The sequence below is a fragment of the Mesoplodon densirostris genome, chromosome 18 (assembly GCF_025265405.1).
Source record: "Mesoplodon densirostris isolate mMesDen1 chromosome 18, mMesDen1 primary haplotype, whole genome shotgun sequence".
In the NCBI taxonomy this organism is placed as follows: domain Eukaryota; kingdom Metazoa; phylum Chordata; class Mammalia; order Artiodactyla; family Ziphiidae; genus Mesoplodon; species Mesoplodon densirostris.
Genome location: NC_082678.1, coordinates 55800365 through 55825264, shown reverse-complemented (window position 1 = coordinate 55825264; position 24900 = coordinate 55800365). Strand labels below are relative to the sequence as shown.

Below are 24900 nucleotides of genomic sequence, written 5' to 3'. Positions count from 1 at the left end.
GCATCCTGAGTGTGACAGAACAATGCACTAATGTACAAAAGTCCACAAAACAAACATCCTTTATTGCAGTATTACAAAACACTTTCCATTCTGGCAGTATTTTACAACGCACTTAGCTTCAAGGGTTGGGAAGGAGAAGGTTGGAAACTAAAGTGGAATATTTCAATGGACATTTCTAAAAGAAAAACTGTCCCAGCCCTCCCACCCAAATAAAAATCCAAATGTCACTTAATTTCACTATGCAAGAAGAGGCCACGAGGAGAGCAGCAGGCAAAACTCTGGCAATTTCACTATGGATCATGTCAGAGACAAAGGAACATTCAAAACAGTCATCAGTATGGTCGGTTGCGCTGATCATTTCTGTAGTCGTTTCTAGGAATGAAAAATAAAGAGCCAGACTAAATTCTAATTTTCTACCAAGAGGAAGCATCAGACACTTCTTCAGGGTGCTGGTGACTGGCATCAGCTTGACAATTTTTATAAGAATGACACCATGCCTAATATATTTCTCTGCTCCTAGAAGGTGCTTACTAAATGTCTAATTTATCAGCTTTAAGACACACAAAGTTCCTAGAAGCCCTGCTATCACTAACTCTCTTAAAAATTTTTCCATCTAGAATAAGGACTCTAAACCACTGTGGTATTTCAGGTCAGAGACTTTGCCATTCCAGCACTCTAAAAAGAAGAGCAATATAGTGGAATAAGCAAGCAAACACTTTCATGTAAGAATTCTGGACCTGCCACTTACTATGCAATCTTGGAAAAGTTACTCAACATTTCCAACTCTGTAAAATGGGAAGTACATCTACCTCTGGGGTTGACAGAAGGACTAGAACTAAAGTATACAAAGACACTTTCACAGGATTTGCCACACAGTAAGAAGTATTTAATAGATGATAATTACTAACAGCTAACAATTATACAGTGATTACCATGGCCGCATGGCATGGCATGGTTACCATGGCAACCGTTGTAACATAATCTAAGGCAACTCCACGAAGGAGATATCATTAGCCCCATTTTAAAGATGAGAATACTGATGCTCCAAAGGGTTAAGTTACTTGCTTATCAAGCAGCTAATAGGTGGTGGAGCGAGGATTTGAAAGAAGACAGTCTGTCTCCAAACTCTGTGCTCTTAACTACATGCTTTACTAATTCTTGCTACCCTATATTGTCTCTGGCACAGTAATTGAAGTTATTTTACATCACTGGTTATTCAACTTTTTCTGCCTCTACAGCTTTCACGTGCACAGCACACTCCCATCAGCACCACCAGTGATTTTCATCTGGAAAAGGTATAACAGAATTTCCAGAGAAACAACTGCAAGGTAGCACATGTGATTTGAAAAAGCACACTCCTATAAAAGGTGTGCTCTCCCCTCACTTAGATTAAGAATCCCTGATTTACATACAGCTTCAAATCATCTCTCAATCTCAATTATCTTTAGCTATGAGAAAGAATACACACACATTTACCTACATTCATCCAAATATAAAGATCATGAATAAGAATTTCCAAAACAAATTTTAGGAATTGCTAAGCAGGAAACTAAACGGATCTTCTCCAACCTAACTGAAAGAGTTGACAATGGGAAATTCAAGTTCTAAAAAACTGGACAAGAAGAAACTGTGATGAAAAGGGCTCAGACTCTAAAATCTACGAGCAGTGAGGTAGAAAGGTTCGCATGTACGTTCTAATACTCACCTTCCTCCCATTTTGCCTCCATAGCCACCTCGGTCTCCTCCATAGCCGCCGCCACTCCTGTCTCCTCCGTAGCCTCCACTTCGGTCCCCACTGTAGCCACCACCACCACGGTCTCCTCCATAGCTCCCCCCACTTCGCTCTCCTCCATAGCCGCCGCCTCGGTCCCCCCCATAGCCACCACCACGGTCCCCCCCATAGCCACCGCCTCGGTCCCCCCCATAACCACCCCCACTTCTGTCCCCTCCGTAGCCACCACTGCCACTTCGGTCTCCACCATAGCCCCCCCCACTTCGCTCTCCACCATAGCCCCCCCCACTTCGGTCTCCACCATAGCCGCCTCGGTCTCCACCTCTGCCCCCACGACCTCTGTAGCCCCTGTCTCCACCGTAGCCTCTTCCCCGGAAATCTGCAAGGCAGAAATGCAAACTAGTAAGGCCAGCAGAATAATGGAAAGTCTCCTTAATGCCAGTCAGAAGATTAATAGCATGCAGATGCTGTTAAAGGCTGACCCACCTCCTCCTAAGGGACGAGAGTCCTCTGGTCTGGGCTCATTGCACTGATTGCAAGAATTCCTTCGAGCAAAGTTCATATTTCCACATGACCTGAGAAAGGAGGAAAATAAAATGCTCAATAGTTTCCAATGGATTCAGAACCCCCTCTTGTACCTTCCAACCCCAATCCGAACTCTTACATCCACCAAAATAAATGGTATACTTACGGATTAGGGCAAACCCAGTCCCCACTTTTGGGGTCTCCACCTCTCCCCTGAAAGCCTCCACGGCCTCTATATCCTCCACGGCCTGGGGGAAGTAAGAAGTGAGGAGGAATCAGTAGCAGACATTAACAAAGCAGAGGAAAAGCATCAGACGAAAGAACTAAGAGCAAGTGTTCATCAATAACTGGGCAGTGCCCCCCAAAATTAACCCCTTATGGCAGGACTCCATGATTATTTGATTTGGGGCTTTATTTATTTAGTCAATGCAGTAGATGTGGAAGAAGACCCCAGGGCACACATTAAAGTGCAAATAATGCACTAAAAAACTTCGAAGTCCACTTTCTATAATGCCCTCCTTAGTTTGAGAATTTCAGGGATAAAGGTTAAGTGAGAAGACATATTCCAAATTTAAGGAATTAGACACAACGGAAATGAAAGAGTTACAAGTAACTATCAACATATCAGGGAACTCCCAAACTGGTCAGATTAACTACCTAACTAGGTATCATTTAAACAACTGCCTCCTAATGTCCAGGTGAATAACAAACTGCTTTATATAGCTTTCCAAAGAGATTTCTGGAACCTTCGTCCACCACTTTCTTAGCTATTACAACACCTTATTTACCTAATCTCCTATTCTGTACCTCACTTTTAAGATAGAAGGAAAAAGACCGATAGGGAGAGAGAAGTAGTAGCAAGTTCACACAACACGGACAGAACATGGACTCAAATCCAAACCTTCTGTGTAACACCCAGGCCTGTGAGCAACAAGTATTTTACCTCGTCGCCCACCTCCACTTCCACCTCCTCTCATGAATTCAGGTCTTCTGGTGGCAAAGGACACTTTAATGATGTTGCCGTGGAATTCTTTTCCTAAAAAAAAAAAAGAAATGGTTTTGTAGAAATACTATTCTACATCTCCACCTCTCAAAAATATAAAACTGTTTTAGAAATTTTTAGTTTCAGAGGAATAACTGACATGTCCTCACAGAAATTCAAACACACTAGTGTTCCAAAGAGTCAAGGTAACTGTACTAGAACATGACACAATCTACTGAATAGAGCAGATCTGTCACAAGGAGACAGTCATTTCTTACTAAGCAAAAAAAAAAACAAAAAAAAACCCATCTAAAATTTTCCATGAAAAAAGCCAAGTACAGAACAATGTATGTAGTATGCTACCATTTCTTTTTTTTAAAGGGAATGAGTGTGTATGTGCATGCATGTGCACACATATGCCTGTCTATACACTGCCTATTGTGCTTAACTCTCAGTAGGTGAAAAGGTGGAAAGGAAACTCATTTTTTACTATATACTCTTGGTACCGTTTGAAATGTTTTTTACCTTAGACAAGTAGTATCTTTAAAAATAATGTGTGCATATGTGATTATACTTATAGACATGCATATATACACATACTCTGCTGTCCCAGGGCCTTAGAGACAGAAATTTTCACTTTATATTAAATAAGGGAACTGACATATAAGGAAAAGGTGCCCAAGGAGTCATAAAATAGTTATAAATCCAAGAGTCTTAGCACTTTCACCGAAGTCCTAATTGTTGTGACTGGCAACCTTCCACAATGTCAGATGGTATGACAAGCACTTTTAAATAGGAAACCCAAGGATCAAGTATTTTAAAAGCTGTAAAAAGACCTGGTGAGAGCTGAACTATGGAGTTACTGTTAAGAGGCTCATTTGCCCTATGGGGGAAAGGCACAATAATTTTTGGGGGGAGGGTTCACAGGCCTCTCACTGTTGTGGCCTCTCCCGTTGCGGAGCACAGGCTCTGGACGCGCAGGCTCAGCGGCCATGGCTCACGGGCCCAGCCGCTCCACGGCATGTGGGATCTTCCCGGACCGGGGCACGAACCCGCGTCCCCTGCATCGGCAGGCGGACGCTCAACCAATGCGCCACCAGGGAAGCCCCACAATAATTTTTTAACATATCATAAGCTATGATAGTTTTATGATTCACAGAAACTATGACACAAGCAGAAAAGTAAGGGAGAATGGACCTAGCCTTCAAGAGCAAGGTGATGGGGCCTGATTAGGGCAAAAAAGTAAAGAAAATGGAGGTGAGGACAGAGTTATAATCTCATCTGTGAAGAAGTAAAGAAATGCAATTATGTCTTGACACAGGTGCAATAATCTTGGAACTGGAAAAGACCACAAGTGCCTGTCAATCCAGCATAGTTTAGCACTTCACAGACAATGGTGCTAGACTGCCTGAGTTTGAGTCCTGACCCTGCCACTTATTCTGTGATCTTGGAAATTATTTATCTTCTCTGTGCCTGAGTTTCATCATCTGTAAAATGGTAACAAAAGGATACATCTTATAGGGTTACTGTGAAGATCAAACTGAGTTAATGCACATAAAGTTCTTAGAACCATGCCTAGTTCATAAACCACAGTAAACATGCAGTAAGTGTTAGTTATTATTAAATTAGGGTACAACAAAAACAGTGAATTTATAATAACATGGGGAAATAACGATGTTAAGACGTTAAGTGAAAAAAAGCATGAGACAAAACTACATTTGGAGTATAATGATAAACTATTTTTAAAAACTGGAAGGAAGGGGCTTCCCTGGTGGCACAGTGGTTGAGAATCCTCCTGCCAATGCAGGGGAACGGGTTCAAGCCCTGGTCCAGGAAGATCCCACATGCCGCGGAGCAACTAAGCCCGTGCACCACAACTACTGAGCCTGTGCTCTAGAGCCTGCGAGCCACAACTACTGAGCCTGTCTGCCACAACTACTGAAGCCAATGTGCCTAGAGCCCGTGCTCCGCAACAAGAGAAGCCACCGCAATGAGAAGCCCGCACACCACAACGAAGAGTAGCCTCCGCTCACTACAACTAGAGAAAAAAAGCCTGCGCACAGCAACAAAGACCCAACACAGACAAAAATAAATTTATTTATTTGTTTGTTTATTTATTTATTTAAAAAAAACAAACTGGAAGGAAAAGTTAATACCAGTAGTTGTCTCTATGTAGAGAACTAAGGATGCTTTACTCCTTTCTTCTACTCGCCCATATTTTCTTATTTTCAGGGGGAAAAAAAGTCTTACTGTTTCTTCTAAGTATGTATTAACATTATATTTGAAGGGAAATTAACCTAAATTTAAAAAGAATATAGTCAACCAGGCCAACCCTCTACATCTCTATCAGGGTGGCCTTAAGCACAAAGCATGACATAAGGAAATATTTTAGACAGAGTTCATCTCATTTCTAAAGGTATGTAAAAACTCTGGCCTGTATTCTCAACAGAATATCTAAAAAAGTAAACATGAAGATAATCACCATCTACGAGAACATATTTTGACTTCAAGACTTTTAGAAAACATTTATCCAAACCACACGTTGAAACAACATGAATGAGGGACTTCCCTGGTGGCGCAATGGATAAGACTCTGCACTCCCAATGCAGGGGGCCCGGGTTCGATCCCTGGTGAGGGAACTAGATCCCACATGCATGACACAACTAAGGAGCCCACGTGCCACAACTAGGGAGCCCTGGAGCCGCAACTAAGGAGCCTGCTTGCTTCAACTAAGGAGCCGGCAAGTTCAACTAAGGAGCCCGCCTGCCACAACCAAGAGCCGGCACAACCAAATAAATAAATTTAAAAAAAGAAGAAACTATACGCATGAGGTATACCATCAAACCAGTCGATGGCTGCCTTAGCTGAAGGAGGGTCGTCAAATGATACTGTTGCCTCCCCTTTTGGCTTTCCTGTGTCCTTGTCTGTGTACAGATTTATCATTGGTTTTCCAGTCTTCTTATTTGTCTGAGGAACAAACAAGTGGGTGTTAGTATTTTAAGAAAAAGTGATCATGAACCACATAGATAATGAAAATTTTATTTTTTAAAGGAATTTACATATCCATACAACAAATACTATCAACTTAACATAAAAATGAAGTTATCTGTAGGTTCTGAAAAGGAAAACTCTCTAAAGTACATTAAGTGAAAACCAAGCTATAAAAATGATACACAGTATATACTGTTTTATCTATGTATAATTTCTTTAAACCCACAAAAAAAGAAAACATAGATAATGCTCCATATAAATATATACCTTGTAAAACTAAAAAAAAAAAAAGACCAGGAAGAATGTTCACCAAGCAAATAAATAAATTACCATTAAGGCATACACACTGGATTTTACTGGGAAGGGAGTGGAAGACAAGAACTGTGTGAATTTTTTACATATTTCATGTGTAATTAATAATTTCTTAAGAAATTTTTACTCTCCAAGAAGGAGAAAAAAAAAGTAATTCCACGGACACCAAAACAAGAGCAACTGCAAACCGATATCAAGCAAATGCTTCAATCTACTAACACTGATCTAAGTGCTTTCTAGTTGGAGATGAAAATATATGCATGAAACAAACAGTGCATAAGACACTTAAGTACAATCAAGTTATGAAATAAAGCATTATTATATTGGGCAAATATATAGCTGACATTAAAAACATAAAAAGTTGTTAGTAATAACTTGGGTTTTCATATGTTGACATTTCAGAATATAAAAATGTTTTCACAATTTCATTTGGTTCTCACAATTTTAGGAGCTAGGCAGAGACTATGTTTAGAGTCCTAAGATTGAAAGCCAAAGCTGTGGAAGGCTGTGGAAAGGTACACAAACGCAAGGAATAAAATCTTCATGTATTTTAGCAAATTTAGCAAAGGCCTACAGGCATGGGTGAGCATGTGCATCAGGGAACTTCAAGAGACAAGCCTTACTGGAGTATGGGCTTATTATGTAACCTATGTATCTTAACCAGAATATGTTAATAATTATGAGATTTTCAACATAAGCCAATTTTTTACTCACCTTGATAATTCCTATTTGTTTAAAGAACTCCCCCACTTGATCTGTAGACACACCCTCCCCAAGTCCTTGTACAAAGATTGTGTTGTTATCTGAATTATCAGATTCTGAATCTATGGGGGAAAAAAAACCATGATTAATTTTACATATTCCTTAGGTTTACTACATCCTGTTTAGTAATCAAGAATAATAATTTATTATTCAATATTCAACTACTTCTGTGACCAAAAGGAAAAAGGACCAATAAACGAAACTTCTTAGATAAACATGCAAAGTGGTCATAACAGTTATTTGGTAGGTCAATTCTCACAACTAAACTTCACGTAAAGTGGATCAAGTCCACACTATACCAAATACATAGACCAATTAAGGGAGATCTTACAAATCTCACTCTTCAGATTCAGATACAGGACTCAAGCTCAGGAAGAGATGAAGAAAGTTAGTATAAAGTAGCATTCCTTTCTTTGGAGAGTTTTAATTCTTTCTGGCTAATCAATACTTTTAAAGCTTTCTAGTAGAAAATTGCCCAAATCTGACACTTTGGACTTCCAAGCAAGCAGAATTGCTGGTTTCCCATTCATTGCAATAAGCTTTATATATACCAGAGGGTAGGGGCACCTTGACACACACCTTACCTTACACGCATACTTTTGGATTAGTATAACAAAATAAGAAAGATGCACATAAATTCAGTCCATCAAGGGATAATTCAGAAATTGCCATCCATATAGAATACTTTAACATCTTAATAAAAACAAAAGTTCTGATTTCAATATATATTAAAAATTTGGGGGGGCTTCCCTGGTGGCACAGTGGTTAAGAATCCGCCTGTCAATGCAGGGGACATGGGTTCGAGCCCTGGTCCATGAAGATCCCACATGCCGCGGAGCAACTAAGCCTGTGTGCCACAACTACTGAGCCTGCGCTCCAGAGCCCGCGAGCCACAACTACTGAGCCCGCGTGCCACAACTACTGAAGCCCATGCACCTAGAGCCCATGCTCCGCAACAAGAGAAGCCACTGCAATGAGAAGGCTGTGCACCGCAAAGAAGAGTAGCCCCTGCTCACCGCAACTAGAGAAAGCCAGCACACAGCAACAAAGACCCAATGCAACCAAAAATAAGTAATTAATTAATTAAAAAAATTTTTTGGCTCAAATAGATTTTTAATCTCTACATAACTTTCAAAAGGCTCCAGGCAGCCTTGAATTTCATTTGAAAATATAAAGGCACATGAAATTAGTGACCTCTGAGGACTTCCCTGGTGGCACATTGGTTAAGAATCTGCCTGCCAATGCAGGGAACACGGGTTCGATCCCTGGTCCGGGAAGATCCCACATGCCGCGGAGCAACTAAGCCTATGCGCCACAACTACTGAGCCTGCGCGCTAGAGCCCAAGCCACAACTACTGAGCCCACGTGCCACAACTACTGAAGCCCGCGCACCTAGAGCCCGTGCTCCGCAACAAGAGAAGCCACCGCAATGAGAAGCCCGCGCACTGCAACAATGAGTAGCCCCCGCTCGCCACAGCTAGAGAAAGCCCACGCACAGCAACCAAGACCCAACACAGCCAAAAAAAAAAAAACAAAAAGAAAGGCACATGTAGGAAGAAAGATGTTTCATAAAAAAGAAAAAAAAAAGAAAAGAAAAGAAAAGAAATTAGTGACCTCTGCCCAGAGTAAGACAATTCTCTCATATATGAATTCAGGTTTCTTAGACCCACTGACCAGACTATCAATCCATTGTAATATTTTCTTAAACACAGCTATTCTACTTCTAATTCCCCAATCATACCAATTGTCTCATACTTGATTTGCAGTAATTAAATAAATAATGCTAATTAGCAGTACAAAATCAAGTATTTCTTCACAAAAGAAAAAGTAGAGAGCATGGGAAAGCACAAACATAGCAATTTTTCCTAGCAAACTTTGCAATCAATCCCCCTGAACTTTTCTTGCTGGTACATCTTTAGAAGTGAAGCTCCCTGGTTCTGGCAGCATTATCAAATCAAATCTTCCTCCTGTACTAACTCTTCCGAACACACACACTTTTCCTTTGAAAAAATGGAAAACTAACATTCTCTTAACGGCAGAGTCACAAACTACCATAAACCTTACCAGCATCTGGTCTGGGTCCATAATCCCTGTGACCTAAGGAAAAAGAAAAAGAAAAAGAAAAAGAAAGCTATTTAAAGTAACTCATAAGAAATCATTTAAAAACAGTAATAATAACCAAGGCATGAAAAGTCAATACTTCCAAAATCCTTGTAAGTAACCATCACAGATTTACAAAGTAAATATATAAATTAAGTTTTATTAAAAGTTTAAGAAATCAAGATCAATGTCAATATTCCCTTAAACTCGTCCCAGACAGCACCAGCCACTTTGGCATTACGCTAGTATCACTTTTGTTAAGCTCTGGTTGTGAAGGCTGATTGGAAAACCCTAATAATTTAAAAACACCACGTCAGCTACCTTTATTAAAAAACATATTGACAAAATCCAGTGAAGGTCTCATTCATTGGTCACCAGACTCTTTCATGCAAATTCACTGTGTAGAAACCCATTGGACTGTTTGAGATCAACTTTGTCTTTTTAATATTTTGAGATATATATTTGCATATATATAATTTTTTTAAGCACACAACACACACCAGCCTCAACAGAGTAAGAAAGGGCTTAGACTACGTCTGCGGGATATTGGTGGCTTTTAGGTTTATATAGCATTTCCACTGAAACATTTTGGGATACTCAGCACTTACCACCAAAATTTTTGAAGCCACCGCGGTCACCACCACTGCAGAGGAAAAATTGAAGAAATGATTTCTTCCTTAGGTCTCTAATGTGCTGAGCCCTGGGCTCAATCTATACTTAACTGTCACAAGTAGAGCGCCCAGGAAAACAGTAGCACCTCTAACTTTCCAGTAAATTTCATTTCATAGACTTCAAAATGTTGTTTTCACCTAAATGTTTTCCCAAGGATCTATTTCCACAAGGGTGCCTTTTCAAGCTTATTACAGAACATACCTAATATACTCTTATTTAAAAATTTTCCCAACCCCAAGCCAAAGGGATAATATTCAAATCCACTTAAACTGGAGGCACAAGAGGAAGAATGCTAAACATTCTTTCCAAGGGGAAAGAAATCATTTAAAAACAGTAATAATAACCAAGGCATGAAAAGTCAATGGGACAAAGTGAGAGAGTGGCATGTACATATATACACTACCAAATGTAAAACCCGATAGCTAGTGGGAAGCAGCCGCATAGCACAGGGAAATCAGCTTGGTGCTTTGTGACCACTTAGAGGGCTGGGATAGGGAGGGTGGGAGGGAGGGAGATGCAAGAGGGAAGAGATATGGGGATATATGTATATGTATAGCTGATTCACTTTGTTATAAAGCAGAAACTAACATACCATTGTAAAGTAATTATACTCCAATAAAGATGTTAAAAAAAATTTCCAAAATCCTCGAAAGTAACCATCACAGATTCACAAAGTAAATATATAAATTAAGTTTTAATAAAAGTTTAAGAATTCAAGATGAATGTCAATATTCCCTTAAAGGGGAATATTTTTGTTAAAGGGGATATTTTTGTTAAATATGAGAAAAAGACTAGAAGAAAAATATAAAGCAAGGTTAAAATTTTGATAGCAGAATGGGAGAGGTAAAAACTTAAGTACTCTGTTCTACTGTGATACCAAACGGTGGGTTTTATGAGATGAAGAAAAAAGTGAGGTACAAATATACACAAAAGTGAGACTGAACGAAAGCAGTCCTAAAAATTCAAATCATTCAGATATCTGGTAAAATGAGCACTAAAAGAAAGCATAACTTTAAACTGCCCTCCTATTCCATGCCCACTGCAACATGCTAGCTCTCTTCACAGCAGAGCTACTGAAATCCATGCTGCCAAATGCTCTTGTACACCAATCAGCAGACCATATCAGAGACAGAATGCTACATACTCCACAAGAAAATGACTTTATTTGGCAATTTCCACTGCCAGGTAAGTCAATGGCCCTTGTGTGCATAGCTTTATGTAAGAAATCTAAGATCTCTCTTATCAAGAAACTCTTTAAATACTCATACATTGAAAGCTTGTTTCTCTTAACTGAATTTTGTAATCCTCTAAGACTCATGTGCTGACATGGATACAAAAACACCCAAAGTTTTCAGATGGTGATATCTAACTTTCTACTACGACTAATCTTCTACTATAACCCAAGAAACTAATCCAATATACTAATGTCTCTTCACTGCTTAAAAGCCTCTGCTTTAGTAATAACCCTGCCCTCTAGATGGCTTTTCTTGAGCCACCCTGAGAAAAATCACTCTGACTAAATGAGAAAGAATTTTTTCTTTAGAAGTCTATTCTACTACCTTGACGTAAAAAAAAATTCCCTTGCAACTAGCATAGGTATGGACACACGCATCTTAACTCGCCATTAATTTTTATTTGATGCCCAGGAAATCCAAAAAGGAGAATAACACTACTTCAAGGCTATGCAGACAAAGTGAAGCTCAGGTCTTTCATATATATAGTTTCCTACTGAGTGTCTAAAACCTCTCTTTCAGAACGTCACCCAAGCCCTCCCACCAACCCATACTTCTAAATGGCCTATATATCATAGCTTAACTCTTTAAGGAAAGGAAGCCAAACAGAGTTCTGAGATTAATTGCTAAAAATCTTATTAGAAACAAGATATCTCAGGTTTCTTCAAAGATGATCATTAGAATTCTAAAAATGATGAGAAAAGAGCTAGTGAAAATATTAAATGGGGCTTCCCTGATGGTGCAGTGGTTAAGAATCCGCCTACCAATGCAGGGGACAGTGGGTTCGAGCCCTGGTCCAGGAAGATCCTCCATGCCGCAGAGCAACTAAGCCTGTATGCTACAACTACTAAGCCTGCACTCTAGAGCCTGCGAGCCACAACTACTGAAGCCCGCGCGCCTAGAGCCCATGCTCCGCAACAAGAGAAGCCACTGCAGTGAGAAGCCCGTGCACCACAACGAAGAGTAGCCCCCGCCCGCTGCAACTAGAGGAAGCCCGCGTGCAGCAACAAAGACCCGATGCAGCCAAAAATAAATAAAATTTTTTTAAAAAAAGAATATAGGGCCTCCCTGGTGGCGCAGTGGTTGAGAGTCCGCCTGCCGATGCAGGGGACACGGGTTCGTGCCCCGGTCTGGGAGGATCCCATGTGCCGCGGCCTCTGGGCCTGCGCATCCAGAGCCTGTGCTCCGCAACGGGAGAGGCCACAACAGTGAGAGGCCCACATACCGCAAAAAGAAAAAAAAATAAAAATAAAAATAAAAAAAGAATATATTAAACCCACATTCCTATGTCAGGACGTTAAAGTACCCAGGATAAAGTATTTTTTTTTAAAATAGGAAATTTTCACAATTAAGTGCTGGAGGAGGCACCACTTAATTATTCTGCTGCCATCTTAACCAAATACCAAATTGTTTATCTGGCCACAATGGAGGGAAAATATGCAATTTCATGTATCAAGTAGTTCCTAAAATTTCTATTCTGGCCAGCAATATAACTCTGAACAATTTTTTAAAAAAGGACACACCCCTGGTAAAATATAAAGGATATAAAACAAATGACACTTGAATATGTTTATAATTTCCTACTCCTCCATATAATGGCATTTTAACTTAAGTCATCATTACTGAGCATTTCCTTTGAAAATTCAGCAGCTGAACACTTCAAACACAATGGCCGTAAATATGGAAACACCCATAAGTACATTCGAAAAAGTACTAGTCTTCAAAGTAAGAGTCTCAGGGTATAGTCTTAACTATCACTAATCAATCTTGAAAATTTGGACAAGTCAGTAATTCTCCCTAGGCTTCAGTTTCCTCCTTCGCAAAGTAATGGTCTACACCCTTACTACCTGAAAGGTAGTCTATGGAATAGCAGCAAAGGCAGAGCCTGGGAGCATCTCAGAAAAGCAAGCTCATCCCAGACCTACTGAATCAGAATCTGCATTTTAATAAGATCCCCAAGGAGTTCATATGTACATTACAGTTAGAGAAGCACTGGTCTAGATGACCTATAATTTTATGTGAGGCTTTCTTTCAAGTTCCAATGTTTCAGTCGCTTTTCTCTTTCCTTATTAAGAAATTTCATATTAATTAATTACAGTTACTTACTAGGAAATTTATTATATTAAACACAGTAAATAAACCTCAAATAGTGCCACTATTAAATCAGTTAACAGAAGATGGGCCTGTGGTTAAGAATCTTTCTTCAAATCTGCAATCAAGTTACATGTCCTTTTTCCATAAACTAAGTTAAGGCCCCACTAGCAAATTAAGACACAAAGGCATGTGAACATCTGAGTCAAGATGTTGCCACAACAAATTTGTTTTCCTCCCAGAAAAAGAAGCAAACTTGTACACATAAAGAATTTCTGAAGTAAGGACATTTTAATGTAAAGAAGTAGAGGTATTTACTAGGGTAGAGACATAATATAAGAATACTCAAGGGGCTTCCCTGGTGGCGTAGTGGTTGGGGGTCCGCCTGCCGATGCAGGGGACGCGGGTTCGTGCCCCGGTCCGGGAGGATCCCGCATGCCGTGGAGCGGCTGGGGCCGTGAGCCGTGGCTGCTGGGCCTGCGCGTCGGGAGCCTGTGCTCCGCGACGGGAGGGGCCGCAGCGGTGAGAGGCCCACGTACCTCAAAAAAAAAAAAAAAAAAGAATACTCAAAATTTATGGCTGAGCGCCCCCTGCGTAAGAAAATCAATTGTATATTCTTGACTCAACTACAGAAATCGTTGTCCCAAGTTCAAAACCACAGTGAGCAGCCTACTCTAGGGTAGACTCTGAGGGTTCTTTCACTGTTACAGCATTACATATTTAGAGACGACAGTCAGATTTAGTTTCAGGTGCTTGTCAAGAAAGAAAATATACTTTGACAGAATCTCTATTCCCAAAATTTAATTTTTAAAAATCCAAATATATCTATATTCAAGGACTAAAACTGCCAAGAAGTAAAAGGACAATACGGGAATCTTTATTCCCAGAAAATTCAATACACAGAGAGAAAAAGGAACTTAGCTAAATATTGAAAAAGATTAGTTTTTAAAAAACTGTTCTGTGTTTGATTTTTCATACTAGTAATTTACCAACATTTCAGAAGGCCAAGAATCTACCATTCTAGAGCTGCACTATCCAATACAACATTTACTAGCCATATGTGACTACTGACCTTTTGAAATATGGAGTCTAAATTGAGATGTACTCTAAATGTAAAATACAAAATGGATTTCAAAGTCTTAGTATGAAAAAAAAGAATGTGCAATATCTCAATAATTTTTATAATGATTACATAAAATATTTGTGATATGTTAGATTAAATAAAATATATTATCAAAATTAACTTCGGCTGTTTATTTTTCTTAATGTGGCTACTAGAAAATTTTACATTACACAAATGGCTCACAGTTAACCCACATTATATTTATATTGGGCAGCACTGGCTGGGCTATCACCAGCACACATGCACATTTTTAAGAAAGCTATTCAAAAACTCTTACAAGAAGACATTCAAAATTCAAGATATCTTTTTTGACACTTGAGATATTAAAGCCTAGAAAATCTACTTAACTTGATGACATGCTAATAATGGAAAATGGTTATCTATAAAGTTCTAGGAATTTTGCAACGCATTCAGCACAATGCTAAAGTTAAAAACACTGAAAAAATTTATGGCCTTAAGCTTCTAGTCCAGTAGGAGGCCATTGATCTATTTTAGATGACAATTAGAAATTCAATCTTTTTTGCTGCAACTGCTTTTTCAAAGAAAAACACTGTTTCCTATAGTCCCTATCGTCTTCACGTTTCTCTTCCAAAATTGGAAAGCTGACAGCTTCCTTTGGTCTGAATTCTTCCTGCAGTCAAGTAATCATACAACTTGAGTCTAAGAATGTCATATCCTTTACCACACATCCCACCTTCACCTGCAAACTGTGCCTCTTCTTTAATTATAAACCCAACTAATGCCAGATATTCTTCAAACAGCCCTCAAAGGATCATATTTTCAACCTTGCTATTTTTAAGTAAGATGATTACAAACACAAATGGGAGTGTTGACGAAGACTAACAAAAAATGTTTGGGTATTTCTGGTACTTAAATGTAAAACCAAGTGTAGGGGGAAAAAAAGCCCTGAAACTGGTCTCTTTTTTTTTTTTTTCAATTTGAAACACTTCACCCCTATAAATAAGCTAAAAATCACATCCTGAACAAGATATTGTGACACATGAAAATTATATGAACTTCATATTTCAGTATCCGTAAATGAAGTTTTATTGGAACACAACCATGTTTATTCATTTATATATTGTCTATAGCTGCTCTGGTGCTACAGGAGCAGGGCTGAGCAGCTGCAAAAGAAACCGCATGGCCTGCAAAGCCTTCATTATTCCCTATGTGGCCTTTCACATAAAAAGTTTGCCCATCCAATATAGAGAGTACGTATAATCATTCACATAAACTTCTTAAAAGGCCTTTCATGCACATTCCATTTATTGGCTAAGGGGGTGGGGTGGGGGGAGGGAGGGAGTATACAGACAGCAACTGGGTAAGACCTCTCCCCCAAAAACCCTACCCTGACTTGAACCAGATCACCATCATTTTGACCTAATATATACTGGGCTTCTACACAAGATTTTGTTTGAAGAGGTTCTAAAGTTAAATAAAAAGATTTGAAAATCAAAAGCTTAGTTCATGATTCAGTACCTGAGCCAAAAATTATACTGAAATGTTGCCAAAGAGGTTTATCAAAGCGCTTAAAACTGGTATGCCCAGGGTTGGTTAAGATACAGATCTTCCCTCCTTTAGCAGGAGGATCACTCAAGGTCCTTTCAACTCTGATTCTAAGATAAGTCATCTCTCAAAAACGAAAACATATTTTTAAAGACTTCCTTACCCTCCTCCTCCTGAAAAGTGGGGTTCTACCATTCTCAGTCAGACACTGTCATAGTTTCATAGATGATCTATAGATATAATTATAACTTCCTTATGAAGAAAATTAAACCTAAGATATGCTGTAAAACATATAGCATCCCAAGGCAGCCAATTATCTAAAACATATTAACCGGAAAATCACATATACCTGTTAGTTATCTTGTCTGGGATTCTGTTTGAGGGAGGGAGGCTATTAGGTAGAGAGTAAGCACCGTACCACTCTATGTTGTTCACTTACATCCACATGATAATGAAGAGGCATACGATATACTTGTTTTACCTTAATAAATTGACTTTGGCTATCAATCAAAAGACATTTAATGTTCAAGTCTTATAAAAATTTATCAAATATGTTTAGACTTTAGATTTGCCAGACCAAAGCACTATACACTAAACAGAGAGAAAGTCAATGAGATCAAATTCCTGGCTCACTTGAAAAATTAACAGTGCTGTATGTAACTGATTTTCTCAGGTCACCTCAGGGAACAGACAAACAGTCCCTAAGAAGCAAAAGAGTGACCTGGTATTGATATAATATTGTCAGTTAACAGGCTGACAATTTCAATTCCCAAGGAACACAAATTATCTTTTAAGCCTGTATATTTTACACACGAAATGTGCAACCTACAAACCTCATCTGAGGACAATAAATGTCAACTACTTTTTCATTGCTATTTTTAGAGCAAAAGCGCTAGACTTACACATATATTTGAAAGTAATTTTAAAGCCACCTTTCATAACATATGCCATAAATACCAAAACCTGATAACACTAACAATGGAGAAAAGGAAAGCTGAATTAAAAAGTCGTTCCTTTTCCACAGCTTAGTCTAGACAAAATATGCAATGGTATGTGACATTGCACTCATTACCTCAATAATTATTTACTTAAGAATGGGGACAAAAGAGTTCAGTTACATAAAATCTTTCTCTCATTTGCCAACCCCAAATTTATAATCTGCCATTGCCTCCTAATATTTTCCCTTCCCAAGGGGATTCCAGATTAAAGAACAGCCTCTCCACCTTCCAATCTAGAATTGACTTACCTTGTATTTTCTACACACAAAACACTTGGATTTCCCAGAGTCATCTTTTAAAGGAGTTTAGAGTCAATAGCTCTGGCAGGAAAAACATAGTTAAGTGGTTTAACCACACCATAGTAGGGGACTTTTCTCCATTGGTATTTAATATATACCACATAAACTAACGGCGAACAAAGCCTATTTTGAGGTAATTTATGTGACATCTTAAGACTGAAAATAAGTTTTGAATTTCTGTCCTCTTCTCTACAACATAATCTCTTTTTTAGGCCTCTTCACTAAATCAGATGATGGAATCAAACCAGCTAAGTAACAACAACAACAACAAAAAGAGAGAGAAGAACTGTAGACATCTGTACCTAAACACTTACCTCGCTCCTGTCATAGGACCTCGTCCGTCCTTGTCATAGCCCCCACGCCCTCTACCTCCTCCCTGTGACCCGCCATATCCTCTATTATCTTCTCCATACCTACTCACATCACGACGGTCATCTACAAAAAAGAAAATTCATACAGACATACATAAACAACTTAAAATTTCTGACAGAGGCTTTCCACAACATAATCTTAAATAGCTCTTTAGGTCACCTGTGACCTTCAGAAAATGGCACATGTGCACAAAACTCAAGTGCAAGTCATCATAACACCATCTGGAATTAAATGTATGAGAATTATATGTGTGTCAAATTCCATTCTACCAAAGTCAGACAGCAAAATGGTGAGGTGGATATCACCATTTGATGTGATGGTAATATGGAGTAGTTTGAGTAAAGTACATTAGGTACAGAACTCTAATAAATTAAAAGAATACCCTGATCTTAGGGACTTCCCTGGTGGCGCAGTGGTTAAGGCTCACGCTCCCAATGCAGGGGGCCCGGGTTCAATCCCTGGTTGGGGAACTAGATCCCACATGCATGCCGCAACCAGGAGTTCACATGCCACAACTAGGGAGCTGGCAAGTCACAACTGGGGAGCCCACCTGCCACAACTAAGGAGCCTGCAAGCTGCAACTAAGACCTGGTACAACCAAATCAATCAATCAACCAATAAATATTTTAAAAGAATACCCTAATCTTAAAAGTTATTTTTCATGTCGAAAATATTTCAATGTAAATCAAACACAGACAAGGAATAACTAGATTTTCAAACTGAGAGATATTCAGTGAATATATTCACTGAAGAAGATATTCAGTGAATGAGCTTCCACTCTTACTCATTCACTTATTCACTCATTCAACTATTGAACAAATATTTATCGAGCAGGTACAAAAATGAGTAAGGCAGGACCTTTGCCCTTGAAGCATTCATTTTTATGGCTGATCAGATTCCTAAATATCATGATATATATAAAATGATATATATAAAAGAAAGAATGACTGGTCCTTCTTAGTTGAGGTTAGAGAAGGATAATATAGGATCATAATTTCCTCAAATCACATACAGCACCAGTACCAAGAAAACTGGTAGCATGGACTTCCCTGGAGGTCCAGTGGTTAAGGCTCCGTGCTTCCACTGCAGGGGGCACAGGTTCGATCCCTGGTCGGAGAACTAAGATCCCACATGCCGCGCCGTGCAGCCAAAAAATAAAAAATGTTTAAAAATTAAATTAGGGTTTCCCTGGTGGCGCAGTGGTTGAGAGTCCGCCTGCCGATGCAGGGGACACGGGTTTGTGCCCGGTCCGGGAAGATCCCACGTGCCGCGGAGCGGCTGGGCCCATGACCCATGCCGCTGAGTCTGCGCGTCCAGAGCCTGTGCTCCACAACGGGAGAGGCCACAACAGTGAGAGGCCCGTGTACCGCAAAAAAAAAGAAAAAAAAATTAAATTAAATTATAAAAAAGAACTGGTAGCAGCAGCATTGTCAAATGATCAGTTGACTGAGACAACAAAGGAAATTCAAAAACTCAGCCAGCAAAAAATCACGTGACCATCTGGAGTCTCCAAGAAGTTCAGAAATATCAATCTAATAAACTAGTTTTGATGGACATGAGACAGAACATATGTTCAGGGTCACTCTAAATTCTTACAAACAGTTGAAATCCTCTGTGGGTCTTTAAATACAGAATTCAATACACAATTCTATGAAGGGAAAAAAGGAAAAATAATAGAGGTCAGTATATCTTACCTTGTGTGTGGTGGCTGTAATTTTCCCTTTGTGAATGGTAGGATTGCTGGTTTTGATTATAGGAATCATGCTGCTGATCATAATTTGACTGCTCGGCATAAGAGCCGTGATGTTGATCATAGCCTGACTGCTGGTCATATGAATCTTGTTGACCATAGTCTGACTGGTCATATGAAGGCGCTCTTCCACCTTGGCTAAACAGAAATCAAGAACTTGAGTGATTTTACAGAAGGACTGTTTACTGCAGCAGGCTGACTGAGACTGATTGCTATAAGAGGCCTGCCCAGCTAGACCTCATCCACATTTACTACCCTTTTCTGGTAGGAATCACTTAGCTCTTTTATCTACAGAATCTTATCACCAATGGAATGACTTTCAAACAACAGTTCTACTATCACTGAAGAGGTGTCACATTATGAGAAAAAACACACACACCTTTGAAAACTGTAGAGAAGCAAGAAAATCACTATGGTTTTTATCATGTCCTTGAATTAAAAAAAAAATTAAAGATGACATAAAGTACAGTAATATGTCTGACTCCTTAACAAACATGACACAACAAGTGCTGACTCCTTTTAATAGTTACACTAAAAGGCTCTATCTCAGTTTTAACAACAATATTATTTAATAATATTTTGGGGACTATTTTCTCATCTTTAGAACCTTATCTTTAGTACATTCTTCTAAGTATCTTCAATAATAGTAAATTTTAGAAAATAGCAATAAATCATCCACAGTTTTAATCTGCTGAGTAAGAGGAAGGAACTTGCTTTGTGATGCCATCTTTTAACTGAAACAAAGTCTAACTACCAAATGAGACTGCTTTATTTTCTCTTGCAATTCAAAAAGAAAATTCTAAGTATGTTCTGAGCAATATGACTATTAATTACCTGCTCTCAGGATGGGAATGTTGAAAGAAACACTTAATTGGATTTGAGTTCTAATGTTTACTCAAAAAAAGGGGGGGGGACAAAAATGGCCTCACAACTTAATAGTCACATCTTATTCTGTATCAAATGATCAAAACAATCTAATAAAGATCGGTTCCCCAACTCCCTACCCAAAGCACATCACAAAGGTCAGAACCCTAGACCTTCCACTTTAGAATGACTGTCAAACCAAATCTAACATTTCTCTTTGGTCCACATTTATACGTCACATTACCAAAAATGCATCCCTATGAAAAGATTATCCTTAAATTTAAAACTAGCCAGGCTTGAAGAGCCTTCTAATGTAACACGCTTTCTGGATAGTATTCCCTACGTTTGTACTTTGTAAAGCACAGTAAAAAGTAAGCTGCTATTACTAAAATTAACAACAAGTACAGGCTCCTCAAATCAGAAAATTTTAAAAAAATATAGAAGACCTGTAAAATTGCTAATATTCACCTACCTATATTAACAATTAAAACATTTTTTAGGGTATTTGAAGTACGTGCATAGGTTTTGGTCATTTTTTTCTTTAATATTTTTGCCCCTGAAAAGGACATTAAATACATTAAAATGGTTAAAAAATAAAATGGAAATGAAAAGTAAGCATTGATTAAGTCTCCTTTTATAGGCAGGTTTTTATTTCATCTCAGGTATAAAGCAGAGGTCAAATTTTACATTTTAACATTTAAATCATGTGCATTCATTTACAGCTAAACTAATTGTACAAATAACCCATCATAAGAATCAAATATCAATATTGACAATTTCCACATTCTTTATAGCACAAAACTGTGAAATTCATACACCATCAACACTTTTCTGGAAAAAAAAAAAAAGTTTAAAGCTAGGACTTTGTTAGTGAAAACTGTCTAATACCCAAAGTGTTATTTCCACTTCCCAACACCTCAGTACTTTTACTGTTTCCTTACCCTCCTGATGATTCCATGTTTTGCTGTGCCTGGTTATTATAAGGTTGCTGGCCATATGAGCTCTGCTTTTGATTCTCATAACCACCATAGGACTGTGAATAACCTAAAGATTGAATGGATATACCATTTAGGAAAGGTTCTGACTTTAAATTTCTAAAACAGCAGATTTAACAAATCAGTCCAACCTGATTGGCTTTGTCCGTAACTGGAGTAGCTGCCATAGTTCTGCCCATATGTAGAATCAGTAGTTTGCCCATAGCCAGAATAGCTCTGAAATTTAGGTAAATACAAGTTTCATTGCATATTTAAGATTAAAACTATTTATAAAGAACTCAATTTATATTTAACCTACTTGTGGTGCTTGTCCATAACCTTGGTTGCCTTGATTTCCATAGGAAGAATAACTGTAAAAGAAAAGTGTACTACTTGAAAGAAATGTGCTAGAATTTAAAAGCTTAAATTAACCCTATCTTCATTTTCAACTTTCAACTCAAATACAAGCTTCTTTCCTGAGAAACTGTCGATTTAACTACCTCTTCAAGTCTAAATTGAAAGGTGATAACCAAAGACTGTCAAAGACATAAATGAAATCATTCCCAGACCTCTTAAATGCCACACACACACCAGAAGTTTTGCTTTGACAATCTCCCACAAATAAACAAAACTTCACCAGTGCTAGAAAATTCCAAGAGAATTATGCTTGGATGGGTGGGAGGCTGGGGGTGGAGGGGAGTGACTACATGGTAGCAAGACCCATAATAAATATCTGAAGCAGAAAAATAATGACTCTTTAAGTTAGAGCTTTAATCAATTTAGCTGTGCTGTGACAGATTAATTTCTTCCTACCATTTGCCTTAAATTTGTCTCTAACATCCTAGAAAATGCACAGTGTGGCACTCAACATCCAATTTTTAGTGCCTCGGTAATGAGAGGCATGTATATCTTCAGAATACTATCAGAGAACGAAAGTATATTGTATCCCCAGTGTCACAGCATAGGATGGCATAGTCTGTTGACTGACTGAATGAATACATGCAGCTTTCTCAGAGTTGAACTTTCTTTAATTTTAGTGCATATAAGCTTTAACAAGTCAGAAACAAACTTTCTGAATATATACCAAAGAAAAATAAAACATATGCCCAAAAAATCTTACTATTTTAGAGCTATCAAGTGCTAACAGAATTTCTTAACTTTATAAAACATATTTCATTGAATAAACATTTGCTAGTTGCCTACTATGAGGGTCTATCCCACGAGAATTAAAAAATCAAATCAGTTTTGTTTTCATGAAGCTTAAAACTTGATGACAGAAGGTATCTGAGATGCTCTTCTGAATATCTCACACTGAGCTGCAAAACACTTATACTTCAAGTGAAGGCTGTATTTCTGGTAAGCAGGAGAATCCTACTGCATGTATACATTCACATAAAAACAGACTTTTCTTTTTATTGTGCGCATGGTGAGGATGATTTTAAAAATGTTAAACACTTCTATCCTAGTGCTTCAAGAAAATCCACTCCAGAAAAAACACATTTAGCATATTATATACAATCAAAAAAATTAAATGCTTTTTCTAAGCTGTTATAGTTCAACTACTTAAATCCTTTCAGTAGTTGTTTCTTCTAAATAATTTCTTAAAGGAAACAATCTTTATAATACCTATGAGATTCACTTTAATCTCTAGGGGGCACCTATATTTACTGATTCAAACAGCCTTTTAAAAAAAGAAAAATATCTTACAGCACCCATGTACATAGGCTGACTCTTTCCCCTTCACAAACTAAGATTTAACTCTTTTAAGACGTCGATACCAAAGCTTAAGAGGAAAGCCTGACTAAATTTATCTTTTTTTCTCAGTTCTACTCGTTCATGGTATTATTGAAATGTACGTATACTTTACCTTTGCTGCTCACCCCCAGACTGACCGTAACTTCCAGAATCTAAAACACATAAAAAGAATTTTTAATCTTATTTAAAATTAGGCTTCCCTCAAAGGCTGACTTTAGCTCTTACAGATGAAATGTGATAAGAAAATATCATAAACTACAGAAAGAAAAACTAGAAGTTAAAAATACAGTGCAAGGAAAAATCTGTGCCAATAGTATTAGCTATTTACAGTAACTACAGCTTTGAAAACAACTACTCTACAAACATGTCCTGATGGTCACAAAAACCAAGTGAACAAATGAGAAAGTCAGTGAAAAACCCATCCTTTCAACAAAAACTCAAAAGCTCAAGTTATATTATCTTTATATATAAAAAGACATCTGTTAAAAAAACTAATCAGGATCAAAAAGGGGAAAATACACACTCTAAGATAAATCCCCAGGATTACATTTACTTCATATCCTTGCCAGCCTAACATATACACCATTCCCTTAGATTGGACTGGATTGCTTTGGCAGTCAGCAGCAACAAAAAGATCTCCAAAGACTTGGTAAAAGCAGCTAAGCCACTTGGTATATACCCACACAGCAATACTTACCTCTAGCTTCCTCATTGGCAATAAAAACTACCAAGGAAGGCATGAGTTGAGTAATATATGTCAAAATAATAAAAATAATTTGAACTGTGAAGTTTTCTCAATACTTTAAAATGTCGGTTATTCCAAAAATTTTTGAAGAGGCTCTACCCTCTAGGCTTCTCCTCAGAGTCAAATGAATGACCTAATTTTATTAGTGATGAGTAAGAGAAGAATATCATATTAAATACTCTTTCAACTGCAAAAAAATGACTGATAGTCTTCAACTGCTATTAGGCCCAACCTCATCTAATTTGAATAAAACCATTTGTTGTTGAACAGTTCTGAAAACCTGCCAAATATCAAATCACATCAATGACTTTTTCATTCAATTCATATAAAGCTACAATATGAAAACACTGTCACTGGCTGTATAAGTGGGTGACATCAAATTTGCCACTTTTCTACAGTAGAGATCTCCAATCAGACTGAACAAGAATTTTTTTAATCCTTTACTAAAATATTGAATGAAATACTGACACAAACTACTTCTTTTATGAATTTGGACATAAGGCTACCTGAGATGAAAAAAAAATTGTGCATCACTGCCCATAATAAGATGCCTATATTTGTAACTAACCAAATAAGAAAAATATGAAAAGGATACAGAATCTAACTGGATCATAAAGAGATTAGATGCATCTATCAAATGGCAAAGGAAGTTAGTTTCAACCAATTCAGAAACTAAAAAGGATTACAGTGGCAGGAGGGGGTGTATGAGTAAAACAAATATACATACACTGGGGATGCATGAAGCTTTAAGTTAAATTATATCCCAAGGCACTGACGTGGGTTCTCTCAGTGACAGAGTAGAGTCCAAGACCTTATTGTACTTTGGCTCAGGCAAAAATTATAGAAGTACACAGCACATATGTCATATGACCCTGGCTTAAATCTAGTAAGTATTAGAGCTCTTAACCCAGTCACTTCAGCTCTCTGAAACTGTAAATCTGACTTCTTCAGCTGGCTGACTTTAAAACTCTAGAATATAGAAATAAGAGTATTGACCAACAAGTCGAGCTCATAGTGAAAGCAGATGTTTTACATTCACCAGAGAAAATCAGTTTATGTTATTTATGGCATTTTAAACAACTGCTCATTATGAGTACTTGACACTTGAGCCTTGT

The 24900-nt window shown here is 38.1% G+C and overlaps 1 protein-coding gene across 1 annotated transcript in view; it reads right to left on the bottom strand.

Moving 5' to 3' along the window:
* Positions 1-41: 41 nt before the first annotated feature.
* The window catches only part of TAF15 (TATA-box binding protein associated factor 15), a 29989-nt gene continuing 5130 nt past the window's right edge, over positions 42-24900 (bottom strand). Inside the window, exons 2-16 of the mRNA XM_060081683.1 lie at positions 23153-23192; positions 21605-21656; positions 21438-21522; positions 21253-21355; positions 19392-19585; positions 17640-17760; positions 10013-10047; positions 9369-9401; positions 7257-7366; positions 6077-6206; positions 3201-3293; positions 2424-2505; positions 2219-2307; positions 1706-2111; positions 42-372 (exon numbers count right to left, since the gene is read on the bottom strand). Of these exons, the coding sequence (XP_059937666.1) occupies positions 333-372; positions 1706-2111; positions 2219-2307; positions 2424-2505; positions 3201-3293; positions 6077-6206; positions 7257-7366; positions 9369-9401; positions 10013-10047; positions 17640-17760; positions 19392-19585; positions 21253-21355; positions 21438-21522; positions 21605-21656; positions 23153-23192 (1613 nt within the window). The 3' untranslated portion in view covers positions 42-332. The remainder of the gene's footprint in view (positions 373-1705; positions 2112-2218; positions 2308-2423; positions 2506-3200; positions 3294-6076; positions 6207-7256; positions 7367-9368; positions 9402-10012; positions 10048-17639; positions 17761-19391; positions 19586-21252; positions 21356-21437; positions 21523-21604; positions 21657-23152; positions 23193-24900) is intronic.